The 10,731-nt window shown below is 59.8% G+C and overlaps 1 protein-coding gene across 2 annotated transcripts in view; it reads right to left on the reverse strand.

The window, feature by feature from the left end:
- The window catches only part of COL18A1 (collagen type XVIII alpha 1 chain), a 41,266-nt gene extending 30,864 nt beyond the window's left edge, over positions 1–10,402 (reverse strand). For both annotated transcript variants that reach the window (XM_075512070.1, XM_075512069.1), the window contains exons 1-2: positions 10,333–10,402; positions 9,783–9,853 (exon numbers count right to left, since the gene is read on the reverse strand). In XM_075512070.1, coding sequence (XP_075368185.1) covers positions 9,783–9,853; positions 10,333–10,343 — 82 coding nt within the window. In that variant the 5' untranslated portion in view covers positions 10,344–10,402. The remainder of the gene's footprint in view (positions 1–9,782; positions 9,854–10,332) is intronic.
- Positions 10,403–10,731: the final 329 nt, after the last annotated feature.

Raw genomic sequence — 10,731 nt, forward strand, 5'->3', positions numbered from 1 at the left:
CCCAGGGGCATCGCCCGATGCAAGTTGTCCCTGCAAAAAGCCATCCGGAGAGCAAATCCCCAACCTGGCCTGCAGCGGCTCTGGCAGGCAAGATGCCAGCCTGAGTGCAGTCACAGGATGGGGACACGCAGGGACAGCTCGCCCTTCTGCCAGGAGTGGCCCTGTGATCGCCGCTTTCCAGGCTCACCGCGGGGCTGCGGCACTCGCTCCTGCGGAGCCAGCCCCGGCTTCCCCACGCCCCAAGGATGCCCTCGGGGGCTGGAGTGCTGGCCTTGTCCCTGCACAGAGATTTAACAGCAAGCCCCAGGCACAGAAGTCCCTGAAGCAGCTGCAGACGTAACAACCAGTTAATCAACTCCTACCTTAAAAGCTGAAAACCCACACGTGCTGCTGCCACACACCTTTCTCCATCCACAAAGTCACAGAGTTTCTCCCACTCCCTGATATTCAAGGGGATTAGGTACCAGCCAAAATCACTGCCGATCTCTTCCTTGCCATCTCCCACCCATCAGTGCCTCCTCCAAGCACCGGTTCTCAGCAAGACGAGGCACATCTTCCCGGAGGGCAGCTGCACCGCTGCCCCACGCGTGTTGGTACCCAGGGGATGGGGAGCACGGCTGGAGGACGGGAGGGCCGGTGAGAGCACCCCACAGAGGGCAGAGAACAGATGGAGCGATGGGGTGAGGCAGAGCCCAGCACAGGCCGCCCCGTTCATCACAGAAGACGCTGCCTCCACACCGCGTAGGGAGAGATGTGCGGGGCGCTCTTGGGAAGGGTCCGTCTCCCTCGATAAGGCTGCAGGGAGCTGAGCCATCGGGTCCGCGCCTGCGCCGGATCAGGCCTCTCCCGCAGGCTCGCTGGTGCTGGCACCTCCCGGGAGGGCGACGGCCATGCCGCGTGCTCCACACCGGGACTCTGGGGAGGGAAGCCCTGCTCACGATGCAGTGGGAGGTAATCTCCTTACAAAACACGAGGCCTCCTGGCTCCGAGAGCGCCTGTCTGCTCCCCGGGGTGAACAACCCGGCGCTCAGTAGCAGAGCGCGAATTAACCTAGTGAGTGAGGCAAGTGGTTATTGATCACGAGCGCATGCTAACGAATGCTGGACTGAAGGCTTACGGTCCTGGCACATGGGGGAGTAGCCGCTACAAGCCCTTCGCCTGTTTCAGGACCTGGCGGGGGAGACACTGGCATCAGGGAGAGGGTAACACGAGATGTCCTGGGGCTCCGTGTCACCTGTGGGTCCCAAGCGTGGGCAAGCCCACTCCCCTTGCTGCAGCACAGCCCCCTGCCCGAAGGGAGGGAGGGACAGCAGCTACAGGTACCCCATCCCTGGGGATGATGCTGAGAGTGGGTGGGTGTCCCAGGGGGGCTCCCCAGGAGGGAGCGGGGAGATGGCCCCGTGCTGGGGTTTAGCGAGGAACCTCAGGAGTGGCTGCCTTCCCCAGACCAGGCTGGCCGTGCGAGCGCTCGCCACCAAGGCTGAGCCCAGGGTCTCCGTCCGCACCTAGCCCCCTGCCGAGGTTTCCCCAAGATGAGGATCCCAGCCCCTCTGGAGAGCAGTTCAGGGCCAGAGGGGAAGGACCGAACCAAAAAGATGCCTTTCCACCCTGGGGAGCGGGTTTAGAGCAAGACAAGACATCATTTCACCTTCACCCTAACACACTGGTGGGTTCCTTGCTACCCTGACTTGCATGCAGCACCCCAACCTGGACCATAGGTGCTTAGGAGGGGGGGTCCACATCACCCCTTCCCTGGGGACTCTGCTAATCCTGCTGCTAGCAGGCACAGCAGAACATGCAACACCCCAGCACCACCCATCTCACCAGAGGCATGGGTCCCACACTGGCACCGGGGGGAAGCCCCTGGCTTTCAGCAACCCCTTGCCTTCTCCCATCCTGCATTGCCACCCATTTAATAAATTACAGCCTATTGTAAACCAAAACAAACACAGAGCTCCTGATCCGGCAGCGGCAGCCTCGGACCCACCGGCAGGAGTGATGGCCAAAGCCTCGTGCACCCATCAAACATGGACCTCCTTGCCCTGCCTCGCCGGGAGATGCACCCCGGTGCAGCACTGCCTCGGCTGGGAACGCTGCCGGGCTGGATGGAAAAGTGGATGGGACCCAGGCCACCATCCTTGGCATGGGTGCAGCCAGCAAGCTCCGCCAGCTTATCTGGGGTTATCGAAAAGGTGCTGTTTATCCAAAAGTCAACAATCCCCGACTCATTTAAGTTAGAGACTAACGAGGAGGTTGGAAAAAAAATTATTTGTTTGACTACACCGTTTACTGGAGGGGAGGCAGGTGGCTTACTTATGAATTATAAAATCAGAGATAGCTTCAAGGGCCACTGAGCTGATGGAGATTTATGCCAGCAGTGATGGTGGGAAGACCATGGGATGACGATGCTGGGCTGGTGAGCTGCAGAATCCAGGTGCTACTCCCTGGTGCTAGGCTGCTATTCCCACCCCAGGCTGTTCAAACAGCCTCCCACAACCTGGGGACAGGGTCAGAGGAACAGCCAGATCTTCCAGTCCCTCAGGAGGAGGAAACCAGCAGATCAAGCTTGGGAATAAAATAAAAATACAATAAAATCCACTAATGACCAATTTCCATCTTAGAAAAGGGTTGGGAGGCGATGCCAAAAAAAGCAATAAAAATTCCACAAAAGCAACCTTTTCAACTGAAAACCAGCAGACACGGGATGTTCCGGACCAGATGTTTCTCGCTGAGAAAGCCCCCGGCGCCGGGGATGCTCCTGCCAAACAGTGCTGCTGGTCAGAGCCGGGAGCACAGCAAGCCTCCGGAGCCTCGTCCCTGGAGCAGCCCCATCCCGCAGCCCTAGGGGGGGTCCTGCTCCCCCCCCAGCACTTGCTGGGAGGCAAAAGCCACCCCACCTTTGGCTTGCGGGAACCATCCCTTCACCCCCAAAGGGTTTATTAACTGTGCTCATACCTCAAGGCCATTGAGGTTTTTTGGCCCGTGGTCTGCTCTCACACATGCTGGGCAGGAAAGGAAATCGAGCAGAGGAACAGAAAACACACCGAACAACGCCGAGACGTGCACTTATGTGGGCAGAGCTGGCAAACGTGCCCAGCACCACCAAAGCAACCCACCGCCTGTGCCACCAAGCTGCCGCCCACCCCGCAGGCAACCCAGCTCCTGGTGACCAGGAGGGATGCGGGACATCAGGCTGCAACATCACAAGATACCCACTGGCTTTCTCTTTAATGAAGGCTTCTCACTCATTAATAGTGCAGCCAAGCTTTCCAAGCACAGGAGTTGGCCTCACAAGTGTCTGAGCAACTCTGCATTAACCCAAATCCAGACGGATGGTACCCAGAGTGTATCAGCCATGAATTTTCCAGTTTCTGCTGGTTCCCCCCCGCCCCCGCCCCCGCCCCATCCTTCCCTCTCCGCTCTTTGCTCGCTCCCACCCAACACAACCCATTTTTGCCCTCAAGCCCGCTCCAGCTCTCCCTACACCCGCAGCCTCCACTCTCACATTTCTCCCAGTGGCTCCAAATCCGCATTAAGGCAACGCCGGAAGCCCCCATTAGCTGTACAAATGTCCAAACCATTTTCTAATTCTGTACAGCTCCTTGCTTCAATTATATCTTTGGCAACAAGCTCTCTAGGCTAATCAAGTCCGACATTAAAAGCCAAAAACCACACATGTTCTGCTACCACATACCTTCCTCCATCCACAAAGTCAGGAACTTTCTCCTGCTCCCTCATATTCAAGGGGATTCGGTACCAGCCAACACCGTTGCAGGTTTCTTCTCCACCACCTACCACCCATCAGTGCCTCCTCCGAGCATCAGCTCTCGGCAGGACAGGGCACATCTTCCCAGAGGGCAGCAGCACCTCTGCTCCACACACATTGGTACCCAAGGGATGAGGAACGTGGCTGGAGGAGAGGAGAGCCAGTGAGAGCACCCCACGGGCAGCAGAGAAGAGACGGAGCGATGGGGCGAGGTGGAGCTCAGCATCAGCCCCCCATCCATCACAGAAGAATGTGTACGCAGCCAGAGAGATGCGCAGGACGCTCTTGGAAAGGGTTCATCTCCAGCACTTTCTCAAATGTCATCAGATACGCTACAAGATCGTTAAAATGCTTTATTAATCCCATACCTCTGGGCTGCTGATATACATCCGATACTTAATCCCAGATGTCTCCTTCAGTGCTTTGAACTCTCTACTGAAATGCCAGAATTAATTCTTTTCTTGGTAAACTATCAGAGTTTGGAAGAGACACAGTGCACGGGCTGGGATTGTTATTTCAGGGCTTAGAGCATCATCCCTAACAGTCGCTGCAGACCAGACCAGACCGGTGCAGGAGAGACGCTGGCACTGCACACATCCAACAACAGCAGGAGCAGCGAGGTGTAGGCAAGCCCTCGCCGGCAAAGCTGCGCGGCAGCCCCTGCCAGCCTCACGCAAGGAGCTTGCATGGCATGGCTCCTTCCCTCCCCAGTCTCCTCCAGCTCCCTCTCCATGCATCCTCCCAGAGATGTCACCCTCTGCAAAGCAGCCCCAAGCTCAGAGCATCTCTTGAGGCAGGGAAGCACTAATGGGAAGGTTGCCTGCGGATGGAGGATCTTCTCCCTCTGCCCTCCAGACACGGGGCAAGTAGCCCTCCTTGAATCCACCTCCCTGGTACATCTCTCCTGGCTGAACGGGACTCTGCATGGACGTTACCGAACTGGAGAGTTGCTTGGGCCCTACTTTGCTGGCTACGGTGGCTGCCTGTCCATCACAGCCATGGCAGACCAGGGAGCCCCCAGACAGCAGGAGGGAGCCCAGGTGAGAAACACGAGGACTCCAGCACAGGAAGGATGCACTGTTGAGTCACACACCAGCATGGATCATGGGGCTTCCCACGCGGCTGGGCAACAGGAACCCCAGCTCCCCATCCTCTAGGCAGTGCTCAGATGGAAGGGGGTATGTCCATGGTGGGGTAACCACAGACCAGAGCGGGAGCAGGTAGAAAGCACGGCCAGCAGGTCGAGGGAGGTGATTCTCCCCCTCTACTCCGCTCTTGTGAGACCCCACCTGGAGCACTGCATCCAGCTCCATGGTCCCCAGCACAAGAAAGACATGGACCTGTTAGAGTGGGTCCAGAGGAGGCCAGGAAAATGATCCGAGGGCTGGAGCACCTCTCCTGTGAAGAAAGGCTGAGAGTTGGGGTTGTTCAGCCTGGAGAAGAGAAGGCTCCAGGGAGACCTTATTGTGGCCTTTCAATATATAAAGGGAGCTTACAACAAAGACGGAGAGAGACTTTTTAGCAAGGCCTGTAGTGACAGGACATGGGGCAATGGTTTTAAACAAAGATGGTAGGTTTAAATTGAACATAAGGAAGAAATTTTTTTATGATGAGGGTGGTGAGACACAGGAACAGGTTGCCCAGAGAAGCTGTGGATGCCCCATCACTGGAAGTGTTCAAGGTCTGGTTGGACAGGGCTTTGAGCAACCTGATCTAGTGCAAGATGTCCCTGCCCACGGCAGGCGGGTTGGACTAGGTGATCTTCAAAGGTCCTTTCCAACTCAAACCAGTCTGTGATTCTATGCTAAAGCAAGAGTGAGTAAATTAGTAAAGACTGCAGACACACGAGGGTGAGACGCCTTGGGCTTGCATAGAAGAGCAGGTTGCTCTGTGTGCCTGGGAGCTTCCTCCCAGAGCTGCTACGACAAGCCCCAGATGTGCTGGAGGACACAACAGTGGCACCCCATGGCACAAGCTGGGGTGAGAACAGCCCTCCCTCACTATCCCGAAGGACCAAGGACAGACCTCAGCTCCACCAGACATCCCCTGGGCTGCCCAGGAGGCTGGTTTGCAAATAGTGGCGACCGTGTCGCCCGTGTGCCGGGGTCCTCAGCATCCTCTGCAGGCTCCGCGCTCACGGGAGGATGCAGCTTCGGATCAGTCCTCACCCTCCCATGCTCTCTCCCTGCTCTACACACTCCTGCCTCCTTAAAAAAAAGCGGTGACATCCCCCCACTAGAGAAAAGACTCTTTCCCAGCAGCACAGTTATCTGCTTGGGGTTTTTTTAAGCCTTGCGATAATGCTTGAAACAGGATTGCAAAACGTGTTGCTCTGTCTTCTCCAAGTGCTCAAGGTTTGCTATTTAGCAGCACCCAAATTGTATCGACATAAACACTGCAAGAAGAGGTTATTCCAGCTGCAGGCCAAAATAAATAAGAAGCAATGTCACAAAGAGGCTGCTATTCAGAGCAGAAACACCACTTCACCGGGATCTGGTCGTGTGTGTGCAGGATCTTCCAGCGGCCACAGGGAAAAGCAGCTCGGCTCTCCGTCCTGCCAGGGACACGCGCCAGCGGGGAGGGAGCTCCCAGGTACCCACGGCCACGCAGGGCCAGGAGAGACCTGAGCTGCTCCCTTTCCCCACATGGAAACCTAAAATCAGAGCTCTGGGAGAAGGATGCTGTGGAAGGACCGAGTCCAGGTAGAGAGCTGCAAAACCACTGAGAAAATTAGGAGCGGGGCTTGAAAAGGTTGCTCGCATCAAAGAGAAGAAAACTCCTGCCTGGGAGGGCAGCCGCTCTGCAGGACTACTCAGTCTCTTTTTAAACTGAGTTTCCAGCCACCAAGTGCCATCCAAGCAGGGCCACTTCATCTTCACTGCCTCCTCCTTGGGACGGGCAGCAGGGATGGGATCCATTTGCCAGGGGATGGACCAGGAACCCCGGGAGCATCCAGCAGTGCTGCAGGGAGACGTCCACAGGCTTGGCTCCTTCCAGCTGCCGGCAGCCTGGGGCAGCTCTCCCTCCCCGCCAGCTCCCATGGCAGAGAGCGGCCGCCCAGATAAGCTTTTGCAAACAGAAGTCCCTCCAGCTGATAAGGAGATGAAGAGCCTACAGAGCCTCCCAGCACAGCATCCTCCCCAGCCCAGCAACTGCTCCAGCCCATCTCAAGGGCCTCAGCAGCCAAACGATGCTGTTGGAGCCGAGAGGTGCCAACTCTCCCCAAGCCGAACCCATGCTGGTGGGTGCTGCCTGTGGCTGATTCCCCACAGCCCTTCTCCTAGTCTTTAGAAGAAACTCTTAAAATAATGTTTGCGAAAGCTCCAATCCACCTGTCAAAAATCCCCAGGCGCCGATGCCAAAGCAGTTGTGTCACAGGCTGTAAATCGCTTTGCACGGCACCTGTTTCATCTTTGAAGGCACGTGCTTGCAAGGAATCCCAGCCATTGAGACCGACGAGCCATTGAAGATGGAAATAAAATCAGGCACGAGCGTCTACGCCAGCAGCAAGCGGCTGCGGCACCTGTTATATTTAACAGTGGGAGGAGGCAGCTTGGCTTCCCAGGTGCTGCCTGCATCCTCCTCATCATCACCAGCCAAGGCCTGGACCTACCGGCCCATGCCAGCCCCAAACTGATGCAGAGAAACTCAGCACGAGAGAAGATGAATGAAGTCAGGCCGTCTCCACCACCAGGCTGGGGCAACCCTGGCTAGCTTTGTAAATCCCTGCTGGTGGGGATCCCCCATCTCCAGTGACCTGTCCCAGGGTTGTCCCCCGCTCCTGGGAATGGGGATTTCTCCAGCGTCTGACCCAGCCCGGGCTGCTGCCCCATGCACGGGGGACACCCATGGCCCTATGCGTGCCCTGATTCCCCCATGCTCTCAGGACCGGACTCACAGCAGCATCCCTGCGGCATCCCCATCCCCTGTGTGGCTACGTGCCCTTGCTGAGGAATCCCAGAGATCTGGTGATAAGAGGTAAGACCAGCTCCGGGCAGCTAAGCCCCCAAATTTGCAAGGCAGGCAGATAAACAGAAAGGTTATCTCCATGCCAGGACGGCCTTCAGAGCAAACATTCCCCAGGAGCCATCACAAAGGAGGGCTGGCAGAACAGGCCCTGCAGTCCTTGGACATTGAACCAAGGGAAGGGAAAAAAAAAAAAAAAAAAAAAAAGGAAAAAAAGCCACACCAACCCTCTTGCAAATTCTTTTAAAACCCGATTCGCAGCCTGCCTTTGGGAGACGGCCAATTCAGCTGGGTGAAACGGGCACCTCCCTGCCAGCAGTGACCGGCGCCGGCGGTGCTCCCCCAACGTTTAGCTCCTCTGTGTGCTACATGAAACCTCCTTGGGGTCCCCCGGCATGGCTGCTCAAAGGTGGGGGGGATGCAGCTTCAGCTCAGCAAAGGGTCCTGGCCAGCCCTCCGTGTCCAGTGCAGTGCCGGGACGCCAGCGGAGAGGGGGGGTGGGAAGGGCACGAATAGCTCTGACTAACCACTGTTAAACCAGCTCCTAGCCCTCCAGCTCAGCTCAGCCACGCTGGACGGTCTCCAGGGACCTAAAATAGTCAATTCAGGATTTCACATGGGAATGATGTTCCCATCTCTGAAGACTTCCAAGGGGAGCTTTGTTCCTGTGGTCCCCGGGGAGGCTCCCACACCACGGAAAGTGGTGTCACAAACCCAGCCCGGGGCACTTTGAGAGCTTCTCCAAGTGTTCCCAGACATACTTTGGGAGTGCTGGGCATCCCCACTGCCCAGGCCATCCCTTCCCCTCCGCGACATGACCCAACCACCAGCAGCGCTAGCAGCCGTGCCCGAGCTGTTCCTAGATGACATGAAGCCTTGCTTCAGTAAATAATCCACCGATTTCACGGCCCAGCGCCTGTCTGACTTGCAGCTCGCCTGTACCTGGGGCAGCCACTTACCAACACGTCCCGCCCAGCCTGCAATGACAGAGAGGGGCACGAGCCATGCCTCATAACGTGCTGGCAAGATGACAACGCGAAAGCAGAGGACAAACAGAACACCACCCTGCAGAAAAGCCGCCCTAGCCTGGTTTTGGATCATCACTTGCAGTTCAGCTGCTTTTGCAAACGGGGTTCCTGGGCTGCAAGTGGGGTCGGGGGCTCCCCGTGTCAGCCGCGGCTCTCTCTGCCGCCTTGCGCCGGGCATGCATCCAGAGACTGGCTGCAAGGGGAGGAGGGCTTTCAACCGGCCTGGCAGCCAGGAGGAAGCTTCCCCGGCGGGGAGATAAAGTTCACCAGGAAAACAGGCAGCTCATGCACTCAGGCAGTGGGAGAACCGGCTCGCGTGCCCCGTGGGGCAAAGAAGGGCTGGAAAGTTGAGTCAGCGCCACATTCCCCTCTCCCGGAGCAGCTTGAGAGTGAGATGAGTGGGTTGTTTCGCAGAACCCCGAAGGCAGGGGAAAGCCGGCAAGCGGCATGGGAGGTGTTGCATCCCCAGGGCACATGCTTGAGGCTTCCTACCGCTCACAACGCTTCCAAGGACAAGCAGTCACGGGGAGGACTTCTGCAGGCGTGGCAGAAACCGCTAACACATGGAGCACGGCCACTTTGGGGCAACGCCATCCCATCTGTCCCACAACCAGAATGGACCAGACAAACCACTCTCACCCCAGCAAAGCCTCCGAGCGCGCTGCAGCCAGGCATCTCTCTCAAGGGCTGCCTGGCACAGCGTTTCCCCAGCATCCTTCCCCGGTGCCCCGTTGATGAGATGGGGCACATGGGACCCCAACCTGCCACCCCCAGCGGCCACGAGGGACCTGGCCATTGAAGGGGTGTGTGTGGGGGAAACTCCCCCCATCACCCTTCTCTTTGGGGACCGCAGTCTGGGCGCAGCGTTTGGCCCGAGGGGAGACGCGACCCCATGCCTGCTGGGGAGCACGGCTGCATTCGCAGCGCATCCCAGGGGACAGGGGGCTTCAGGACACGGAGGGGGTCCGGGATCCCGGGCACAGCGGCGGGGAGCCCCCTCCCCAACACCCCAGGCACATTACCCGGCTCCTGGGAAGCAGCGGGGACCAGCAGGACAAAGAGCCCGAGGAGCAGCAACCGCCACGGGGGGCACCTGCGGGAAGCGAAGGAGAGAGCAAGAGGTTACCTCCCTCCCGCCGGCTCCGGGGTGCCCCCCGCCCGGCGGCCCGGGCCCGGGGCCGGACCGGTGCGCCCCCCACTCCCGCAGTCCCGCGGCGCCCGGCAGCGCGGGGGTCCCCACGGCTTAGCGCTGACCCCCCAGCCTCGGCGGCACCGTTGCACCGGAAGCTCGGTGAACCTCAGCCCCGGTGGCTCCGGGGTCCCCGCGGTACCGGTGCCCCCGGGGTCCCCACGGCATACCGGTGCCCCCCAGCCCCGCCAGCTCCGCCGTCCCCACGGTGCCCCCGCAGTACCCCGGTGCCCACCAGCCCAGGCGGCTCTGGGGTCCCGGTGCTCCCCAGCCCCGGCGGCGCCGGGGTCCCCGCGCTACCGGTGCCCTCCGGCCCCGGCGGCTCCGGGGGCCCGGTGCGCCCCGGCCCCGGCGCCCGGCAGCCCCCCGGCCCCGGCGCTCACCCTGGGCGCATGGTGCCCGCTCGGTGCCGGCGGCTCGGCTCGGCGCGGCGCGGCTCGGCCCGGGGGGCGGGGAGGGGAGGGACGGGAGGGAGGAGAGGGAGGGGAGGGGAGGGGCGGCCCGGGCTGGCGGCGGAGCGGGCGCGCCGGGGCCAGGGCTCGGCGCGCCGGGGCCGGGGCTCAGCCCGCCCCCAGCCCCAGCCCCCGGTCCCGGGGCTTGCGCGGCCGCTGGGCTCCTGCAGCCGGGAGGGGGTCGGGGCCACCCCCCGGGGCGTCCGGGCTCTGCGCCAGCCCCAGCGCAGCCGGTGTGCGGGGGGCACGGCCCGGCTCCCCGAGGAGCATCCCCTCCCCGAGGAGCATCCCCTCCCCGGGGTGCCGGGCATCGCCCTCGCCCCCAAAGGG

This window comes from Mycteria americana, chromosome 9 (assembly GCF_035582795.1).
Source record: "Mycteria americana isolate JAX WOST 10 ecotype Jacksonville Zoo and Gardens chromosome 9, USCA_MyAme_1.0, whole genome shotgun sequence".
NCBI lineage: Eukaryota > Metazoa > Chordata > Aves > Ciconiiformes > Ciconiidae > Mycteria > Mycteria americana.